Source organism: Podarcis erhardii (assembly GCF_964252035.2).
Source record: "Podarcis erhardii genome assembly, chromosome: 11".
NCBI lineage: Eukaryota > Metazoa > Chordata > Lepidosauria > Squamata > Lacertidae > Podarcis > Podarcis erhardii.
Genome location: NC_138501.1, coordinates 1,221,873 through 1,244,796, shown reverse-complemented (window position 1 = coordinate 1,244,796; position 22,924 = coordinate 1,221,873). Strand labels below are relative to the sequence as shown.

Below are 22,924 nucleotides of genomic sequence, written 5' to 3'. Positions count from 1 at the left end.
GGATTACATGCCTTGCCTCAGGCGCTCCCTCCCCCTCTAAGTACTCAGGTTTCCTGGAAAGAGCGTCCGCCCTCACGTTCTCGGAGCCGGGCACGTAACGAATCTCAAAGTGGAATTTGGAGAACTCCTGGGCCCATCTCACTTGTCTCTGGTTCGGCACTCGGGCTGTTCTCCAGTATTCCAGATTTTTGTGGTCAGTTCGGACTTGAACCTTGTGCTGCGCCCCAATCAGCAAGTGCCGCCATTTCCGGAATGCTTCATGAATGGCGAGCAGTTCTCGGTCGTACACTGTGTAGTTCCTCTCGGATTTGTTCAACTTCCGCGAGAAGAATGCACACGGTCTCCATTCAGACGTATCTTTTCCCGGCTGGAGAAGAACGGCCCCCACCGCTCGGTCTGACGCGTCAGTCTCCACTCTCATTGGTTGTTGTAGATCCACGTGCAAAAGTTGCTCTTCCGACGCAAACGCCTGCTTTAAGCGTTCGAACGCCCTCTGCGCTTCTCCCGTCCAAATAAATTTCTTTTTGCTACTAAGACAATCCGTGATGGGCGCTGTTAAATGGGCAAAGTTTTTGATGAACTTCCTATAGAAGTTTCCGAAGCCCAGGAACCTTTGCACGTCCTTCTTGGTCTTTGGTGTTTTCCATTCCAGTACCGCTTGAACCTTGCTGGGATCCATGGCCAATCCCTTGTCAGACAACCGGTACCCCAGGAATTCCACCTCCTTGGTATGAAACTGACACTTCTCCAGTTTCACCCACAGCCGGTTTTCTCGCAGCTTGCTCAGTACCTCTCTTACATCTCGCACATGCTGCTCCTCATTGTCTGAGTACACCAGGACGTCATCTAAGAACGCTACGCAGTTCTTGTAGAGCAGTGGCCCCAGGACGTGATTCATGAATGATTGAAAGCAGGCGGAGCCCGCTTGTAATCCAAAAGGCATAACGAGGTACTCAAAGGCCCCCAAGGGGGTGAACATAGTGGTCTTCCACTCATCCCCCTTTCTCACACGTATCAAGTTATATGCCCCCCTAAGGTCCAGCTTGGTAAAAATTTTCCCTTTTCTCACCTGTGTTAGAATGTCATCAATTCTAGGCATAGGGAAAATCACTGGTTCTGACACTGCATTTAGGGCCCTGAAATCACATACAAGCCTGGGCTTGCCCGTGTTTTTTTTGTCCACAAAGAACACTGGGCTGCCCCCCACCGCTCGTGACTCTCTGATGAAACCTCGCTTGAGATTCTTGTCAATGAACTCCCTTAACTCCTGCATCTCACTGTCTGACATTGCATACAGCTTGCCCACTGGCAATTGTGCTCCTGGGAGTAAGGTAATTTGACAATCAAAGGGTCTGTGCGGGGGCAGTTTATCTGCTTCTTTTTCGCTGAATACGTCAATCAAGTCAGCGTATTGTGGTGGCACCCTCCCCTTGTCCATCACTTCCATCCCTGCTAGAGTGGCCCTGGCGCCTGCCTGAGCCTCTCCCTCCTTGCAGTGTTCTAGGCAATGTGCTGATCCAAAGGAAACCACTCTCTGATGCCAGCCTACTAGCGGATCGTGTAGCGCCAGCCAGCTCATACCCAAGATAATAGGAGCTCCTCCCAAGGTGGCTACGTTAAACGCTATCAGTTCGGTGTGTCGTGCCACCCTCATTATCATTGGTACAGTCTGTTGGCTCACTTCTCCTCCCAACAGCTCCCTCCCATCAATCGTGGTAACCTGCAAAGGCTTACTCAATGGGATAGTCTGTATCTGGTGTTCAGCTGCAAACTCTTTGCTCATGAAATTACATGAGCTACCTGAATCCAATAGCGCTTTTATCTTCAGTGGGTGTCCGTTTGCCAGTTCCAGCAACACCTCTATCACAAGCGCTGGTCTTGGAGGTTCCGGCGTGGGCACATTCATTACTCCCTGGCCTGGCTGCTGTGCCCTGATGTTGGCAACCAGGCGTTGGCTTTTACTTGCTCCGTGATTTCTTCTTCCTCCTTCCCCCCAACAGTTCCCGCCATCCCTTGCCATTCCTTCCTTTGCGGACAGACTCTGGCAAAGTGACCTGGCTGTTGGCAGAGATAGCATCTCTTGCCGCTCTTTCCCTCCTTCCGCCCTTCACTGGTGTTTGAAACTGCGCGCGCGCGCGCTGTTCCAAGTTCCATCGGCTCTGCTGGCGGGAAAGGCTGCTCTGGAATCTCTGGAATGCGGAAGTCCTTCCAACGTTCCCCCTTTCCTTCCCGCTTTTCCATAGCTCTAGCTTCCTGGCGTGCCCCTATGGACAGCGCTGATTTAGTCAGCTGATCCATAGACTCCGCCCTAGGTGCCCGGGAAAGTTCATCTTTCACTGCCGGAGAGAGACCTTCTTCAAACAGCATTTGAATAGGTTCACTAGCAAGGTCCCACCCAAGTCTATGAATCAGCATGGTGAACTCAGTCCAGTACGCACGTACAGATCGGCTCCCCTGTTTACACGCCATTAACTGCCTGCGCACCACTCCCTGCTCGATCTCGCTGGAAAACATCAAGTCCATGGCGCGGAAAAACTTCATTGTGTCCTTTAAGATTTCATTACTGGCTGCCATCAGGGGCCGAATCCAGTCCCTCGCCCCTCCCTCTAGATGGCCAATCACGTACGCCACTCTAGAGTTCTCGTCGGGGAAGTCATCAAACAGTAGATTGAGAGCATATTGCATCTCTGTCCTAAAGGCTTGATAGTTCCGGGGATCCCCCCCCAAATTTCTGCACCAGTCCAGGCACCTGTCTGGCAAGTGGGGTGGTCTTCCCCTTATCTGCATCTTGAGCCCTCCTCTCCTCGAGCCTCGCCGTTTGCCGTGCCAGCTGGACCTCCAACGCCCTGTACCTTTCTTCCAGGCTTGGACCTGCTCCAGCTCCAGCTCCTGCTCCTCCGGTTCCGGCTGGTTCGCTCATGATGCCTTCTGCTTGCACAAGCTGCTTTCAAAGACTGTCAGATTGCTGTGATGGGATAATGAGCTGCTTGTGCGTAAAAGCTTGATCCCTCTGGGGTTTGGCTGGTCATCCAAACCGATGCACTAACGGAGCCCCCAAAGCATGACTCCGTCAGTCGCTGGTAGAATCTGACAGTGGGCGTCTACGGAATTTACGCCAACATAAAAGCTGTTTGACGGACATGCGCCTTCGTGACTCTCTGCGTGACAGTTTCCGGCGAAGGGTGGGAGTTCCCAACGGGGGTCCCGTTACCTCTCCACTACTCTCACTGGAAGCATCCCAGAGCCTCCCCTCCGCTGTGACTCCTGCACTCCCCCTGCTGGTTCCCTCTTCTGCTGCAGATTCTCTCCTATTCTCCTGGAGCCTGTCCACCACCTGTCTCTCCGATGGCAGTTCCCTGACAATATGTTACTGATGTTACTTGTAAGCTGCCTTGGAAAGATCTGTATCTTGAATGGCAAAGATATTAATAACAGTAATAAAGAAATAATGTAAAATGCAATTCATCTTGTCATCTTTATAATAATTGTGATTTATTTGTTTTCCTCTTCTATTTCTATCCACTTCTACAATTCATTCAAGTACACTTGTTACATTACACTTCTTTTTGTTTTTCCCCAAAAGTCTAAAAGAAATGAAAAAAGAACTTACCACCCAGGGCCTTTTTCTCTCAAGCATTGCAATTAAATCCAGATGGCGTTTATGTTCATGGTATCGCTCCACATCTTGTTTATACCTTTCATTTGTTTGCTTCATTTTCTCTAGGTTGCTATGTTTCTCTTTACATGAATTCTGTCAGAATACGTATTTCAAGTTATTTAGTTGGTTCAATTAAATTGTAATTGTGACGTGCCCTCTTTGAAACTCAAATACACAAGAATTAGTATTTCTATCAAATTAGCACCTCACTTCTCTAATGGAAAATGGATCTTACTTGTCAGAGTGCAAGTCAGAAGCCCATATACAAAATGAAGGTTTGGTATCAATAGTAATCTAATCTATCAAGAAACAATGAAATGTTACATGCTTTGCATTAGGTCCTCTCAATCCTTGCAAATGGGAGATACCAGGATAGCAAAGAGGTATTCCACAGCATTTAACTATGATTCTGTTCCAGTGATATCTGCTGCTGTTGCTGAATAATTAAACTATGCATTTCCTTTTCCTAATATGGAATCAAACGTGGTTCATAATTCAGCTATAAGAACCAGTAGATAAATGAACAGTGTAGACAAAACAACTGGGACTTTAACATTTCTGTCAGCACAATGAAGGCGAGCCATGTTCCCACTTGAGACGGACTTGAAACCAGAGAATCAGAAGTCAGCAAATTGTTAAAGCATGAACCCTGGTTAGCCTGAACCTCGTTAACAATCAAGTCAATGTAACAGTAAGTATATAAATTTCATTTAAATATTTGTACCCCAATTTTCTTTTCTAAAGCTAGGCAAAGTGGCTAACCAAAAGTACATACCAATAAATACAAAAATATCAGAATCTATATACACACAATAATTCAATCACTAAATAAAGGAGTTTGAACTACACTAAACTCATGAATGACTAATCAAACAGTAAACCTAAAACAACATTTCAGTTACACAATACGACTATTTCACCAGCAAAATACAGTATATCTAACAACCTCAGTGAGCAATCCTATACTGTACTTGAAATCTGCAGATGAGAAGCTGTAGGATACAGTGAAAGCCAAAGATGCCCCTGGAACTTCCAAGATGCCACTGGAATTGTACCCGCCATGCCAGCAGCAGGGACACTTGCAGCCCTGCAAGTGTCTTTCACTTTCAAGATCCATTCCATCCCAGATGCTGCACAAACGAGACTTTTGATTTTGAGCTGAGGCATATTAGAAGGCAAATTAGAAGGGAACCCTAGACTGACTTGGCTTCAGCTGGCCTCAGAAAGAGACCCAGTGGTGAGAAAGGGAGGCTGGGGGCCCCACCACTGCCTGATCACTCTGATTGGGAATGGGGATGGGGCAGGTGTCTCAAGTTCATCAATGCTGCTTCCTGGATGTATGAAGCACTCAGTTAGCAGAGGGTAGAAAGGGAGGCAAGGGGTGCTGCTGAGAAGCCTACTAGGCAACATATTAGGCAGGGGGTAGGCTAAAAGAAAGATCCCTTGGGTTGCCAGGGCATCCAAAACAACATGCTGGCTCATGGAAGAACCAATCCATTTGTAGCTGGCAGCTGTTCTACTTAAAAGCAATTCATGTGAGCACTTGGGAGGTAGAAAAACTAAACAACATGCAGTGATGCCTGGTGTCTCCATAAATTTGTCATTGAGGATCACACTCTGGATGGTGCTATAGAATAATCATATCTGGCAGCTTTGGTGCTGGGGATAGGAGGGCATAATTGGGGTGTCTGTCAGCCTGAGTGCATTGTCTCCTCCTTCTAGCTGACATCAGTGTGCAACATTAGCACACTGGCCATGACTGGTAGACTTTAACAGTGTTTCTATTAAGTGGCTGTATCTGCCATTTTAAAACCATTTGGGGATTTTTCAAGCTTTGTTTTTCCCTACCCTCCCAGGCTGAAAACATAGGATAAGGCCATTGTTGGTCCTTCTTAAATAACCCGGCAGTAAAAGCAGCAACTACTAGGCCCTTGACCACCTTCAAAAACCTCCTTACAGTAAAGGAACATGGCAAGAGAAGGGTATCCACAATATACAAAAAAATACTACTCCAGAATCTCACACACATCATCTCAACCAAAAAGCAATGGGAGCACAACATAGGGTTAAAAAAAAACCGAACCCAATGGACTAAACTGGTCTAAGCCTCCCTTTAAATCCATCTCAGCTAAAAGAAAGAAACTCACATTGAAGCTTATCTATAGATAGTACCTAACACTACAAAAGATGGCGCTTATACACCCAAGAACCTCACCAAAATGCTGGAGGTTGCAACTCTATAGGCACATACCTCCACATGTAATGGGATTGCCCCCAAACCCAACCCTTTTGAACATAAGTTACTTTGCATATTTTTTGGGACTTAACAGCTACTAGAAGCCACCCCAGAACTGAACCTATTGAATATTTTTCAAGACAATAATGCACTCTCACACCACAAAGAACTCATAAGCCACCTACTCTCAGCAGCCAGGAGCATCATAACACTAGAAAAGCTAACCAACAAATTCAAACTAGAGTGGAGATAAGCAAAAGAGAATGCCTTCACCTCAGTATGGCTCCCCTTTATTACATACACAGCCCAACAAGAACTCACCGACAGCATTCGAATCAACATGGCTAATTTGACCCAACAACTCCTCCCCCTGAAACATGCAAACAAAACTCACTGCAGTCAGCTGAAGGCAACCAACCAGGCCCTGGGCCCCCCAGTCCCCTTCACTGCCAATGACAACCAAGAAATGAATAGAAAGAAAACCTACCCACGTGATGCTGACACAAAAACCTGGCACATACACTATGTAAAAGAATGGAAGTTTACTACCCCCCTTTTCCTCCCCCCATCTCCCCCAACCTTATACTGTCTAAACCATTACTGTCTCGTGTTGAATATAACTGATCTGTAGAAAGGACTGAACTGAAAGCAGAGACGCTTTATGTACTTATGTTACCCAATAAAATTTTTAATTAAAAAAACCTTTTTTAAAAAAAGGCAGTTGTTGGTTTAGTGGGGGTGTAAATTGCCTCATCCTTCCCACATTGGAGTATAGGATTGCTCTGCCTGCCAGTAAAGCTGAAATCCATACCCATTTACATGGGAGGAAGTTCCAATGAACTCCATGGGACATACTTCTGAGTAGACATGCATAGGACTGGGCTGTAATATACCTCTGCCACCAGCCAGGATACCAGAGGCTGTACTGTCTGTCTGGCAGGAAGAACAGAGCAAGAGCTAGCAGATCGAGCTAACAGATGGGGCCAGGAAGAGCAGCTGCTCCGGTGCTTTCCTCCCTCTGTGTTCTGTTTTCTTTACTGCTAAGTTTATTGGATTGGAACAGGGACTGTCTCGCCTTTTAATCTCTACAGTTCTCCTAACATTTCAGATGTTTTGTAGGTGATAAATAATTACAGAAATAAAAGTCACTAATTCAGAGAAGCAAGAAAATATGTTAAAAATCAAAAAGGAAGTTCTTCCAGAAAGGCAGTGAGTCAGATCCTTATCTCCCCCACCTGCTGTGGGCCAAGTTTGACAAGTGGGTGGGACTGCCGCCTTGTCAATCTCCTCACATGACAGTTATAGCAGGTGACCTGCACAGGCAAAAGCACAGCACTGTGCAAGCCCCAAGAGTGGACATTTGGTGGCTGGCATTTCCAAAGCCTGGTGCCAAGCAATGTGCAAGCTCTGCTGACTGGCTGGTTGTTGATGGCTGCAAAATGCCATGCATAAGGCTTTGCAAGCACCAATGGTCCATGCATAGACCCTTTTGGCCTAGCTGCAACTTTACCTGCCACACACCTGACATCATATATGAGCTCAGGTGTTGGGCAAGTTGGGCATGGTTTGGCCAAAATAATCTGGCAAGCCAAATGGGAAGGTTTGCCTCTACTATATTAGGGGAACAGTTTACCTACGAGATTACCTTACCCCACATGTGCCCACTTGACCTCTTCAACTGGCAGAACTAGGAATACTACAGGTGCTACATAACACCCGATAGCCATTCCACATTGGTAATGTGGCAGCACCTGCACTTTGGAACTCCCTGCCTACTGAGATCAAGAAGGCTCCTTCACTGTACTCTTTTTGGCACCTGCTAAAGACATTCTTGTTTAGACAAGCCTACCCAGATGCCTAGAAAGTTGAGGTAATTTTAATGTTTTTTCATTTTAACTTTTGTATGTTTTAAAGTATGTTTGTGAATTTTTCTCTGCCTTATTATCTTTGTGTAAAACACTTTGTGAGGGGTCCCCCCCATCAAGCAGTATATAAATTTTATAAAAGAAACCAACAAACAGATGTAAAAATCCCAAATGCCTCTCCCTGCTCTCAGCTGTGCTGGCTGCTGCTCAGACTTCTGCTCAAACTGTCTCTTGCAGTTACCATGGATTTCTGCCACACTGATTAGATAAAGGGGACACAGAAACCCAAACAAATTTATTGAAATATCAACACAGCCAGTTCCAAAAGTAAGTATAATTCCTATTTAGTCAGTTTCTAAAACTGAAGCTCCAGCCTGTTCTTCTAAGAAGAGATAGGAAAGCAGGACATATGAAATTCAAGAGAAAGAGAGATGAGAAATAATAACCTTGGTAAGCAAATTATAAATAGTAGGAGCAAGGAATGAAAAAGCAGGATGGGCAAGATAGTATCTGCATCTCCATGTTTAGCATGGACTGGGCTGCCAATTCAAAAATAGCACCTTTGCTCTGACTAAAATCAGAAAGCAGCACCCCTAACCTCTGGTCCTAAGGAAGGGGCCTTCTGCTATCACATTCTCCTCTTAGAACAGTAAAACTGTTGTGAATTTATTTTAAAAGTAAAAAAGAGTGAGAAAAACTTTCTCACAAATATCAGCCACGTACCTCAAGTTCTCGCTCTCGCTGTCTAAAGTTTTTCAGATCACAGTGATATTTGTACATTTCTGGAGGACCAACCGATTTCTCTGTGGCTTCAAGTAGTTCAACCTTGGATAATTTTGCAAATTCTCCAACTTTGTCCTGCAAAGCAAGAATCCAAATTACCTATGGTGCTTTGTGTAATAATGTAATACACTTTGTAGCAAAAGGTACTTTTCAGACCAATGTAAAATACAGTGGTACCTCAGGTTACATATGCTTCAGGTTACAGACTCCACTAACCCAGAAATAGTACCTTGGGTTAAGAACTTTGCTTCAGGATGAGAACAGAAATTGGGCTCCGGCGGCGCGGCAGCAGCAGGAGGCCCCATTAGCTAAAGTGGTACTTCAGGTTAAGAACAGTTTTAGGTTAAGAATGAACCTCCGGAATGAATTAAGTACGTAACCAGAGGTACACTGTATCAATTGTACTATTACTAAAGCTTCTTAATTACAAGCACCTTCCTCCACCACCATCCTCCCCTGGTGTGAGCACATTTGTCACTCAGGCAGGGGATTTTGGTAACAGAGAAAATCCTTTAGCATCTAACCAGCAGCAACCTGTTGCCAACTCTCCACCCACCACTACTTCTGGGCTGAATGTGTGCACAAGAACTTGGAGAAAAGCTAGTAACAGAATTCTGTATGCAAGAGGCAAAGACAGCTTCAACTGCCACTGAATGGCCTTCTCAGGTCTCATAAAATTCAGAAGAGCAACAGAGGCAAGTTGTTCAGAGGGAAGACTGCAATACACCTCTGTGTATTTCCCACCCTTACAGAGCACAAGATTATACCCACAATTTTTGTCCTGCAGAATTTCGAAGAATAATTCTTGAAGGCACAGATGCTGATTTTAGGGCTCTATCACTTCAAGGAAGTAGACAAATAAAGCAAAATTATTTATTTAAATGTCTGAAACAATTCTGATGAGTTGTACATGATCATAAAGAACTAGAATTTTTTCATCACTGCATCAAACAAAAGCCATGTTCAAATCCATATGTATTTTCTGCATCTCTGACATTAATTTTACTTTACCACAATAATTTTGCTCTTCCCTTAGCATACGATCCTTTAGAATTTAAAATGAAGAGAGAACAATACACTCTCATAAAAATTACTACATACCTGTGGAAGAAATTGGCACAGATTGCCTACTTGTATATTTAAGGCTGCAATTTGATCTTCTACCATTTTGAGAGTGGAAGGTTTCTTATTAATAAACCAAGCAGACTGGTTGTTTGATACAGACATTTCCCGTGTGATAACAAGTTTGGATGGTTTCTTAAACCTAAGAAAGAGAAGGGAAAGTGTTTTTTTAAAAAACCAGCCATGAAATGCTGGTTAAAAATCTGGTATGTGGCAGCTTCTCCCTGCAAAAAAGCCAGTAAGATAATTTATTTAAAACATTTAGACCAAACAGAAACAGAAACAAGATTGTTACTCACACCTCAATTTCAACAACTGCTTTGTTAGTACCCCGCTTCACATAGTGACCAACCTAAAATTAAAATAAACAAATATTACTAGATTTATCTGGCAGCGGAAGAAACCAAGAATAAAATATTAATTACTGATAGATGCTAAAGAAAGAGGCGAATTCTCCCTGCCGGATATATGAGATTATATTTTGAAGCGTCTTCTCTTTGCTGGTTAAAGGAACGGATATCATTGGGAAACAGCTGCATATTAGATCTTGAACGACGCAATAATAGATTTGGTTGACACGCTTAACTTAAGGTTAAAGTTCATAAAGCTTTTTTGAATCATGTTAAAAGGAAACCGATGTATGAAGTATGGGATAAATATAAAAAATTATTAGAACATAAAACACCATGATGGCTCTCTCCTCTTGAAGCAATATTGGTGGAAAAAAGAAATATGAGAAATGACTGGCCAACATATAAAGAATCATTAACAGAAGTAGATCAAGAGTTAAAGTTAAGGAGGTTTGGAGACATAAGAGAATTAGTACCCCGATTGGTTGCAATATCAACTTAATGAAGTGTTTAAGATGGATAAAAAGAATGGTTTTCTAAACAAAACCTCCCAGTTCGAAAGGGAACTGTTAGAAAATAAAACTACCGGTAAGTTAATTTCTAAAATGTATGAACTTCTATTAGACTGGCAAACGAAAGACGAACAGGTCAAAACGGTTATGATTCACTGGGTGAAGGATTTTGGTTGTATCACTGAATTAGCAGCATGGGAAGGATTAAGGACAATAGAATTAAAATTTACAGCCTGAAAGAAAATTATATGAAAATAATGTATTGTTGGTACTTAACTCCTAATAAATTAGCTAAAATGTATAAATCAAAGTCTAAAACATGTTGGAAATGTAAATAGAAAAAGGTCACGTTTTATTACATATGGTGGTCATGTAAGATGATAAAAGATTTCTGGGAAATGATATATAATGAATTGAGGAAAATGTTGAAAATAACTTTTTCTAAGAAACCAGAAGCTTTTCTTTTAGGTATTTTAGGTCCCAAAGGAGCAAACGAAATTATTCATGTACGCGACCATGGCTGTATGGATGCTGTTAGCCCAGAGATGGAAAAGATGGCACAACTCTGACCAAGGAAGAGTGGAAGATAAAACTGATGAACTATGCCAAGATGGCATGCAGGAAGAATTAGAAACCAGGAAGAGACTGACTTTAACAAAGAATGGGGAAAGTTTATAATTCATTAAAAAAATTACTATAAATTTGAATTATGGATAAAATATTATAAAAATAGAGCTATGAAAGAGATGCAGAGGGGGAAATCATTATATGAAGATCCACAAAGGGGGTAAGGGCCTGGGGCGTGTGAGTCTCAGGCTCCCCACCCATCCTAGCTGATGACACAAGAGGGTGGGCTTCCCTTCAGATCCACAGATCTCAGCAACTGCTTTGAAGCAACTGTAGCAGGAGTAATCTCACTAGGTGCAGAACTGACATAAAAGACGACAAGAAACTTGAGGGAAATCTCTGGGTACCATGAATTAAATGGAAAGATGGCAATACATTTCAAATTAACCCACAAGTCTTCCCATGTCTTAGAGCAGGGGCCCCAAACTGTGGTCCACAGGCTGGATGTGGCCCTACAGGCTCATAAATCCAGCCCACCAGCCGAAACGCCCCTTCAGCGCGTGGGGACTGACTGAGTAGTCCCCGCGCACTGAGGTAAACCCAGCACAGCGCGGCATTTCCTTGAAAAGAATGTTCGCATGCACACATTCTTTTCAACAGAAACGCCTCGCCGCATTTACCTCAGCGCGCAAGCTTCCGCGGCATCCGCTCCTGCAGCCAATCGGAAGCTGCAGAAGCCTCACCGTGCAGGGACTGACTAAGCGTGTTCCCCATCTCCGCCACCCGTGGAAAGAGGAGGGAGGAAGGAAGAAAAAAGAAGGGAAGGGTGTTGATGGTGGTGGAGGAGGAGGCAGCAGTCACTAGTGACGTCGAGAAGCCACCAGCGTGCTGGAAAACGCCAAGCGCCGCTGGGGGCAAGACGACGGTGGCAGCAGCAGCAGCAAGCAAGACTCCCACCGGCAGTGCTCCCCGCTGGCTGCTTGTGTGCCCCGAGACTCATGCAAGCCCCACCACACGGCTCAGTCCTCGTGCCCAGGCAGGTGGTGCTGCAAAGCCGGGCTATGCCTCTGCTGCTGAAGAGCCGCAGCCCCACTGCCCTGCAGTAGAAGCAGGAGGGGTGGGCTGGTGGGGCAGCAACCTTTTCTCCCCTGCCAGCGAGCAGAAACAACAGCAGCAGCAGAGCATTGAACCGCAAGGCTGCCTTTTGCAAAAAAAAGAAGAAGAAAAAAGCGGGGGGAAATGGTTCCAGTTCAAGTGGGTGGAAACACCGGGCTTGCTCGCTCTTGCTACTGCTGCCAGACAAACAGGGCAGGCGGGCGGGTGCCTGTTTCTTTCAGCAGCAGCAGCACCTCTTCTGCTCACTCCTCCCCTCAGGGGAAGCCCAGCCCAGCCACCACAGCCAAGCAGAAGAGGGAGGGGATCCCTGCCGGGCAGAGGGGAAAGCCCCCTGCAGGAGTCCTGGGATGGCGAGGAGCAGGAGAGCCACCCACGGCCAGAGAAAGCGCCGCCTCACCCTGGCCATGCCGTCAGCTCTGGCACACCTACAGGGCCACGATGTGGAGTTTGTGATGCACCAGGCGACAATGACAATCAGGTACAACTCGTCGCAGAGTGCTGTGGACATGAACATGGGCCGCTCCAGCATCCTCTTGCGCCACCACCTTGAGCTCACCTTCCACGCACCCCACTTCTACCTGCGCTGCCTGGGCAAGAACGGCGTCTTTGTCAACGGCGCCTTCCAGAGGAGGGGACGGGCGACACATGGGCAGGCCCGCCATGAGGATCGGGGGGGTTGGAGGACAGGCGTGCAAGCTGGGGGGGGGTTAGGGAGACACGCAGGCAAGTTGGGTCATGAGGATGGGGCTTAAGGAGACACGAGTGCGGGCTGGGTCGTGGGGATCTGGATTAGGGAAGCACATGCATAGGCTGGGTTGTGGGGAATGCTGCACACAAAATTAGTACTGTATGCTGCACACAATTGTGTGCTGTATGCTGCACACAAAATTACACAATTGTGTGCTGTATGCTGCACACAATTGTGTGCTGTATGCTGCACACAAAATTAGTAAGCAAGGGTGCTGCAGTACATTGAAATCACCAGAGTATATCAAAGCTTTAGAAAAGAAAGGTATCTTAACACACACAAAATTTGGAAGTCAAATTGGGAAAAGAGCCCAATGCATTTTCTACAAAATTCTGCCCTCTATTTTCCATCCAACATATTAAACAGTCTTTAAGCTGTTACCACACTTTAAACATATTACCATAAGAATACCATTCTATAAAATTGCAAAGAGTTATCCTGACCTTGTCTGCTCGTCCTATGAAGGAAGGTTTTCCAGCCAATCCCAGGCATAAGGCACATACGATACTTGATTTACCTGTTCCATTAGCTCCAACTATCATGTTTAGATGGGGTCCTGGAAGCACCACACAGGAATCATAAGTACTGAAAGGCAATGCCATTATAATTTAATGTTTAGAAAGTGGGAAATCAAGGAATCTGAATAATCAAATGCAGATTATTATAACACCAGTTCATTATATTTAGTTTGCCAGTGTTTTTTCCCCCCAAAACTATCACAGTCCTTCGTGTTTTAGCCCCCCCCCATGAATATATTAGGAGTAAATATCTGCAGACCCCATATTCTATACACTGATGAATTTTGAAATCAAAACTAATGTACAGTGAGAACTCTGGGTTGACAGAGATTGGAATTTGGCATTAATTCAACATAGCCCGTGACTAGACAACAGAATTACAAAATGTAATTTTGCCAGATAGCCAGGGTCTTTCGGAAAACAGCAGCTTCGGACATGGAAGGCCAAAAAGATATTCACAGAAGTGGAGTTCTAGAAGGGACCAGAAACCTAGCTAATATTGACCCTCCGTATATTCCCTTTCCCTCGATGGACCTTTAGACCTTTCCCCGTCCCTTGTGCCACCGTGTTGCCGGCGCCTCCCCGGGGCCCAGGGAGGGTCTCCTCGCGAGCCGGAGGGGCAGCGGGCCTTTGCTGAGGCTGGTCAGCCCCCCCCCTTCCGGGGCCCAGCAGGGAGGTCCCGAGCGCCGCTCCGCCGAGTTCCGGGGGGGGGGGCGCTGCAGGTTTCTTCTAAGGCACCACATGCGAAGTTGGGCCTCGAGTCCAAGATTCAAGTCGAACCAAGCAGCGCGGAAAGAGACTTCCCCGCCCGCTCGGCGCTCCCGCCCTCCCTGCAGCCCAGACGGGAGATGGGGGGGGGGTCCCGGAGGGCCATTTGGGAGGCAGGCGCTGGAAGCCGCCTGGTCAGGACAGGGGTCCTCGGCGGGGGGGGCTGCCCCCCCCCGCGGCGCCCACGAGCCCCGCCCCCCGCGGGGAAGCCCCGCCCACGAGGCCCCGATCCTCCCGCCCCGCGCGCGCGCGCCGCGCTCACAGGAAGTTCTCCATGTAGATCTTGAGGATGGAGCCCTCCACGAAGGGCGGCTCGGCCTCCGGCGGGGCCAGCGCGGCCAGCGGGGCCGTTCTTCGCCTCCAGCGGCGCAGGCGGCCGCTGCTCGGGCTCCCGCCTTCCGCTTCCTCCTCAGGGCTCTTCGCTCGGCGCTTCGCGGGCGTCGCCATTTTGCCGCCGCTCCCGCGCTCGGGCGCTGCCAAGGTTTAGCAAGCCGGCGGCGCGCGCCCGATTCCCATTGGTCGCCGCGGCTCTACGTCGGGCTGGGACCGCGCGTCATGGGCGGGGGCGACCTTCTGCCTCGGGAGCATTTCCGTTAGCTGAGAAAGAGCGGCCCTGCCCCCCGGGGGGGGCAGTCCATGGGGGCCAATTCCACGGGGAGGGCCGGCGGAAGCGACGGGGCGGGGCATGATATGTAAAGAGCCTCTTTGCGCGACGTCACAGAGGGCCAATAGCAGGCGGCCGTGTGCTTCATTATGCAGTTGGGCGGGTTCGGGCTGCGCGTGACTCGTCCGTCGTGTGACGTGTGCAGAAGGAGGCGCCCAAGGCGGGGCCCCGTCCGGGGGGGGGCTGGCTCTCGGGCTCCGGCCTCCTCCCAAGGAGGCCCCGCCGAGGCGTCTCCGGGCTGGGCGGAGGGGCTCCCCGCGGGGCCCCAGGAAGCCCTGCTTCTCCCTTGGGCGCCTGAAGGCCGCTCCCGCCTTGTCTCTTTTGACAATGTGAATCCTTCCTTGGATCCAGGATAAAAAAATTCCTTCCAGTAGCACCTTAAAGACCAACTGAGTTAGTTCAGTTGGTCTTTAAGGTGCTACTGGAAGGAATTTTTTTATTTTGTTTTGACCATGGCAGACCAACACGGCTACCTATCTGTAATTGGATCCAGGAATTCGCTTCCCCTTCAGATCATTTTTAATTGAATAATTTTCTAATGTCTGGCGTAATTGAAGTTTGAAGTCTTGTTTATTCTGGTAAATTCTACTCCAAGAAGACCCATTTATTCTATGTAGAACTCAACAATGCAGACATGTATGTACGAAGTATTTTTTTCTAGTTGTGATCTCATTGACACCTCTAGATCAGGCACCTCTTAGAAATAATTAAATAATATTTTTGCGAAATGTTAATATTATTTATATTTCTAAATAAAATTGCATTTTAGAATTTAACTTTGAAATTAAAGCAGGTCCATCATATGACATATTTTAAGCCCATAAAAAATACAGTGAGATTGGTATTTTTAGTTTTGAAGGCCAAAACTGTCAATTTTTTTGAAATTTCAAACCCTTATAACTAAAAAAATGAGATTTTAAAAATTAACATTTTAGATTTGAACTTAGTTTTGAGCATTCAAAAAGTATACAAAATATTAAGAAAATTGGATGACACAAGGTTAAATATCAGATCACTTGATATGGAATGACCCATTAAATCATTTTAAGGCAGCAGTCACTTGAAACAAAGGGGGAAAGAAATGCAAATGCCACAGACACAAAAACAAACTTTGGGACTAGAATAGAGAGTCCTAGATTAGTAGTGAATGTGGCTTACATTTTTGCTGGAATAAAACATGCTACGTCTGTATTTGAATCTGCCTATTCCTCCCCCCCCCGCCCCCCCCCCGCCCCGTTCTTTGTCCTCAGAGTGGGTGTCTTTGAAAGTTGGTAGTCATACTTTGGATCCCAAATGCCCTGGAACTTGGGAAGTTTTGGCTCCCGAATGCTGCAAACCTGGAAGTGATCCAGAACGGATTCCATTCAACTTCCAAGTATTGCAGTGTAACACCTTTATGAAAGGATTTTTTAAATGGTACTAACCCCTTGATATTAAAGTGTTTCTGTATCACACTATAATGAAATAACAGGGCAGTGTACAATGTTAAAACCCAACATGCTATTTTAGAAATAAAAATAATAGAGTAAAATAATTAACACAACTAGCTAACTAAGCAACAACATAAACCCAAACCCAAACCACTGCCATGTGACAACAGTGTCAGTTACTCATCACTGACTTTATAGTCTGTCATAGAAAGTTTTTGCAGTTTTCTTCTTTTCTGTGTTTCTCCCTCTCCTTTGTTCTTTTTCTCTTATCCAGTTTTTTATTCTTCTCCAACTGTCACACTCCCAAGTTCTTTTCCCTTGCTGTTTCCTAACTGTCCCTTTTCGACCTTTGATCTGCATTCTATTAACTCCATAGCAGCAGACATTCCTATAATCTTGTGAGTTCTAGATATTCTTGAAGTCTCCATCAGAGGTCAGCATAATATTCATTACAGGAGAGAGAATTTTACAAGTCTATTGATGAGACATTTATGACAATTTTAAATACCATTTTTTTCAGAGGGGAAAAAAGATAGTGGAATATTTTATCTGTCCACAAAGGCAGACATAGAAATATAAATGCTTTATCCCATGTTGATGGCCTTTCAGCTGATTCCCTGGTGGCCCGCTGGAATGCGGAGTTAACCAGGGCTATTGACTGTTTGGCTCCGAAGCGCCCTCTCCGATTGCATGGAGCCCGGACAGCCCCGTGGTTTTCCACGGATCTGAGGGCAATGAAACAATCGTTGAGACGGCTAGAGCGCCGGTGGCGGATAACTCATTCCGAATCTGACCGGACACAGGTTAGAGCTCAACGTCGAGCCTACCAAGTGGCGATAGCGATGGCGAAGAAGAATTTCTTCACCGCCTCTATTGCATCTGCAGAAAACAGCAGCAGGAGACTCTTTCAGGTGGTTCGCAATTTAGTGGAACCACCCGCTACATCGGGGCCCAGTACGGGCCACATGATCTCCTGCAATGATTTTGCACAGTTTTTTGCGGATAAAGTCGCTCAGATTTGGGAAGAGGTAGACTCCACCGTGGGAGCAGGGCCGGGGCAGAAGAGTGCTACAGGATGTGGACAGGCTGCTTGGACAAGTGAAACCAACCACCTGTCTCCTTGATCCTTGCCTTATAAAGCTAGCCGGGAAGGGCTGGGTGATGGGCTTCGCGGGGTAGTGAATGCTTCCCTCTGTGGGGGAGCCTTCCCAGACCCAGTGAAAGGAGTGGTTATCAAACTGCTTCTTAAAAAAACATCCTTAGATGCGGCCAATATGGACAACTATCGCCCAGTCCCAAATCTTCCATTCTTGGGCAAGGTGATTGAGTGAGTGGTTGCTGAACAACTCCAGGCATACATGGAAGAAGTGGACCATTTGGATCCCTTCCAGTTTCAGGCCTCATCATGGGACTGAAACTGCCTTGGTCGCGCTGGACGATGGTCTCTGGCAGGCTAGGGAAAAAGGTGAGAGCTGTTTCCTAGTAATGCTGGATCTCTCAGCAGCTTTTGAAACTATCGACCATAACATCCTTCTGGACTGTCTAGAGCTGGGGGCACTGTTATACATTGGTAAAAAGGTAAAGGGACCCCTGACCATTAGGTCCAGTCGTGACCGACTCTCGGGTTGCGGCACTGATCTCGCTTGTATTGGCCGAGGGAGCCGGCATACACCTTCCGGGTCATAGAATCATAGAGTTGGAAGAGACCACAAGGGCCATCGAGTCCAACCCCCTGCCAAGCAGGAAACACCATCAGAGTACTCCTGACATATGGTCGTCAAGCCTCTGCTTAAAGACCTCCAAAGAAGGAGACTCCACCACACTCCTTGGCAGCAAATTCCACTGTCGAACAGCTCTCACTGTCAGGAAGTTCTTCCTAATGTTTAGGTGGAATCTTTTTTCTTGTAGTTTGGAACCATTGCTCCGTGTCCGCTTCTCTGGAGCAGCAGAAAACAACCTTTCTCCCTCCTCTATGTGACATCCTTTTATATATTTGAACATGGCTATCATATCACCCCTTAACCTCCTCTTCTCCAGGCTAAACATGCCCAGCTCCCTTAGCCGTTCCTCATAAGGCATCGTTTCCAGGCCTTTGACCATTTTGGTTGCCCTCCTCTGGACACGTTCCAGTTTGTCAGTGTCCTTCTTGAACTGTGGTGCCCAGAACTGGACACAGTACTCCAGGTGAGGTCTGACCAGAGCAGAATATAGTGGCACTATTACTTCCCTTGATCTAGATGCTATACTCCTATTGATGCAGCCCAGAATTGCATTGGCTTTTTTAGCTGCCGCATCACACTGTTGGCTCATGTCAAGTTTGTGGTCAACCAAGACTCCTAGATCCTTTTCACATGTACTGTTCTCAAGCCAGGTGTCACCCATCTTGTATTTGTGCCTCTCATTTTTTTTGCCCAAGTGCAATACTTTACATTTCTCCCTGTTAAAATTCATCTTGTTTGTTTGGGCCCAGTTCTCTAATCTGTCAAGGTCGTTTTGAAGTGTGATCCTGTCCTCTGGGGTGTTAGCCACCCCTCCCAGTTTGGTGTCATCTGCAAATTTGATCAGGATGCCCTTGAGTCCATCATCCAAGTCGTTGATAAAGATGTTGAATAAGACCGGGCCCAAGACAGAACCCTGTGGCACCCCACTAGTCACTCTTCTCCAGGATGAAGAGGAACCATTGATGAGCACCCTTTGGGTTCGGTCAGTCAGCCAGTTACAAATCCACTGAGTGGTAGCATAGTCAAGTCCGCATTTTACCAGCTTCTTTACGAGAATGTCATGGGGCACCTTGTCAAATGCCTTGCTGAAATCAAGGTAGACTACATCCACTGCGTTCCCTTCATCTACCAGGCTTGTAATTCTGTCAAAAAACGAGATCAGGTTAGTCTGACATGACTTATTTTTCAGAAATCCATGCTGACTATTGGTGATCACGGTATTCCTTTCTAGGTGCTCACAGACTGTTTGCTTAATGATCTGCTCCAGAATCTTCCCTGGTATTGATGTCAGACTGACTGGGCGGTAATTATTTGGGTCCTCTCTTTTCCCCTTTTTGAAAATAGGAACAACATTTGCCCTCCTCCAGTCTGCCGGGACTTCGCCTGTTCTCCAGGAATTCTCAAAGATGAGTGCCAGTGGTTCTGAGATCACATCTGCCAGTTCTTTTAATACTCTTGGATGCAGTTCATCTGGCCCTGGAGACTTGAATACATCTAAACTAGCCAAGTATTCTTGTACTATCTCCTTAGTTATTCTGGGCTGTGTTTCCTCTGCTGAATCATTTGCTCCAAATTCTTCAGGTCGGGCATTGTTTTCTTTATCGGAGAAGACTGAGGCAAAGAAGGCATTGAGGAGTTCAGCCCTTTCTGTATCCCCTGTTTGCATTTCACCATCTTCTCCTCTGAGTGACCCCACTGTTTCTTTGTTCTTCCTTTTGCTACGAACATACCCATAAAAGCCTTTTTTGTTGCTTTTAACCTCTCTAGCAAGCCTGAGTTCATTCTGTGCTTTAGCTTTTCTGACTTTGTGTCTACACGTGCTGGCTATTTGTTTGAATTCCTCTTTGGTGGTTTCCCCCCTTTTCCATTTTTTGTACACATCCTTTTTTAATCTTAACTCAGTTAAAAGTTCTTTAGATAGCCACCCTGGCTTCTTTAGGCACCTTCCATGTTTCCGTCTCATTGGTATTGCCTGAAGTTGTGCTTTTACTATCTCCCTCTTAACAAACTCCCAGCCATCATGAACTCCCTTTCCTTTTAGTATTACTGTCCATGGGATCTCACCCAGCACTTTCCTAAGTTTTATGAAGTCGGCTTTCTTAAAGTCAAGAAATTGAGTCCTAGTATGCTTGGCTGCTCCTTTCCGCTGTATAGTAAACTTCAGAAGAGCATGATCACTCGCGCCTAATGATCCTTCCACTTCTACCCCACTAACCAGGTCATCAACATTGGTTAGGACCAGATCTAAAATGGCTGTTCCTCTTGTTGCTTCTCCCACTTTCTGGACAATGAAGTTGTCTGCAAGGCCAGTGAGGAATCTGTTTGACCTTATGCTCTTGGCTGAGTTTGACATCCAGCAAATATCTGGGTAATTGAAGTCCCCCATTACTACTATCTCCCTTCCTTTTGCATGCTTGGCCATCTGTTCCAGGAAGGCATCATCTATGTCCTCCGTTTGGCTTGGGGATCTATAGTAAACTCCCACAATGAGGTCCCTGTTATTCTTCTCTCCCTGAATTTTGACCCAAATGCTCTCACTTTGGCTTTGAGATTCTAAATCTTGGATCTCTTCACAGGTATACACATCCCTGACATATAATGCCACGCCTCCTCCTTTCTTGTCTGGTCTGTTTCTCTGAAATAGATTGTATCCCTCCATTATTACATTCCAGTCGTGGGACTTATCCCACCAGGTTTCAGTGATGCCTATTATGACAAAGCCGCTTCTGGTGAACCTGAGCAGCGCACAGAAACACCGTTTACCTTCCCACCGGAGCGGTACCTATTTATCTACTTGCACTTTGACGTGCTTTCGAACTGCTAGGTTGGCAGGAGCAGGGACCGAACAACGGGAGCTCACCCTGTCGCGGGGATTTGAACCACCGACCTTCTGATCTGATCAGCAAATCCTAGGCTCTGTGGTTTAACCCACAGCGCCACCCACATCTCTTATACTGTACAGTGGTTCCGCTCCTTCCTCCTGGGCCGTGTTCAGAAAGTGGTGGTGTTCAGACTCCAGGGCTCTCACTTGTGGGGTGCCTCAGGGTTCTGTCCTCTCCCCCATGCTTTTCAATATCTACATGCAGCCGCTGGGAAACATCATCAGGGGGTTTGGGCTGGGTGTTCATCAGTATGCGGATGATACCCACCTCTACCTCTCTTTCAAATCAAAACCAGTGAACGCGGTGAAGGTCTTGTGTGAGTGTCTGGAGGCTGTTGGCGGATGGATGGCGGCTAACTGAGGTTGAATCCTGACAAGACAGAAGTACTGTTTTGGGGGGACAGGAGGTGGGCGGGTGTGTAGGACTCCCTGGTCCTGAATGGGGTAACTGTGCCCCTGAAGGACCAGGTGCGCAGCCTGGGAGTCATTCTGGACTCACAGTTGTCCATGGAGGCACAGGTCAATTCTGTGTCCAGGGCAGCTGTCTACCAGCTCCATCTGGTATGCAGGCTGAGACCCTCCCTGCCCACAGACTGTCTCGCCAGAGTGGTGCATGCTCTGGTTATCTCTTGCTTGGACTACTGCAATGCGCTCTACGTGGGGCTACCTTTGAAGGTGACCCGGAAACCACAACTAATCCAAAATGCAGCAGCTAGACTGGTGACTGGGAGCGGCCGCCGAGACCACATAACATCGGTCTTGAAAGATCTACACTGGCTCCCAGTTCATTTCCAAGCACAATTCAAAGTGTTGGTGCTGACCTTTAAAGCCCTAAATGGCCTCGGTCCAGTATACCTGAAGTAGTGTCTCCACCCCCATCATTCTGCCCAGACACTGAGGTCCAGTGCCAAGGGCCTTCTGGCGGTTCCCTTGCTCCGAGAAGCCAAGTTACAGGGAACCAGGCAGAGGGCCTTCTCGGTAGTGGCACCCGCCCTGTGGAACACACTCCCACCAGATGTCACAGATGTCAAAGAGAAAAACAACTACCAGACTTTTAGAAAACATCTGAAGGCAGTCCTGTTTAAGGAAGCTTTTAATGTTTAATAGACTATTTTATTTTAATATTCTGTTGGAAGCCGCCAAGAGTGGCTGGGGAAACCCAGCCAGATGGGCGGGGTATAAATAATAAATTATTATTATTTATTATTGTTATTGTTGTTGTTATTATTATTATTATTATTATTATTATTATTGTTATTATTATTATTATTATAAATGTATTTGAATTAATTTAGTTAAGAAAAGAAGTCACTAGTGCAGAGAATGGCTGTAGCAAAACCAATAGAAAAATATATCAAGGATCAAAAGGATAGTCATTAGAAATAGTGGATAAATGGATGGATATGTATTGGAAAGGCCCAAATTCACATAAACATTTTCTGTATTTGACCAAGATGCTCACCAAGTTGTGCGGCTGAACACATAGTTTAAGAAATTATCACTTTCTTTGTAACCTTATTGCAGATAACATAGGAATGGAAAAGCACTTAGAAAAGGAAGAAGTTCAGTAGAAATAATTCATTAGACACTTCACCTGGTTTTGAAACAAACTCCATTGTTTCATCTTAATTCAAAATATCATAGCTTACAGCACAATCCTATGTATATCTATCTACTTAAAAGTAAGTCCTGTTGAGTTCAGTAGTACTCCAGATAATGGTGCCTATGATTAGAGCATCGGCCTTTGGAGTTACGATGGTGACTTGGAAGCCTGACCATTTTACATCTGACCAGGCAAAATCCTCGTTGCAAGATGATATAGACCACCAGCTTACTGAATGATTTACTATATATAAGCTGCAGTAATGGTTCTCTGTATCCTACCAGTCTCCTTTTGTCAAGCAGTACAAGAGATAGGAACTGTTCTCTTGAAGAGGTGTTGAGACATGACCAGTGATGCCACCCAAAACCAGTAAATGAGTAAA

General features: G+C 46.1%; 1 protein-coding gene across 1 annotated transcript in view; it reads right to left on the bottom strand.

The window, feature by feature from the left end:
• SMC5 (structural maintenance of chromosomes 5) overlaps positions 1 to 14,705 on the bottom strand; it is a 48,829-nt gene extending 34,124 nt beyond the window's left edge. The window contains exons 1-6 of the mRNA XM_081881116.1: positions 14,506 to 14,705; positions 13,401 to 13,542; positions 9,964 to 10,016; positions 9,644 to 9,806; positions 8,483 to 8,617; positions 3,611 to 3,751 (exon numbers count right to left, since the gene is read on the bottom strand). Coding sequence (XP_081737242.1) covers positions 3,611 to 3,751; positions 8,483 to 8,617; positions 9,644 to 9,806; positions 9,964 to 10,016; positions 13,401 to 13,542; positions 14,506 to 14,690 — 819 coding nt within the window. The 5' untranslated portion in view covers positions 14,691 to 14,705. The remainder of the gene's footprint in view (positions 1 to 3,610; positions 3,752 to 8,482; positions 8,618 to 9,643; positions 9,807 to 9,963; positions 10,017 to 13,400; positions 13,543 to 14,505) is intronic.
• Between the last annotated feature and the right edge of the window lie 8,219 nt (positions 14,706 to 22,924).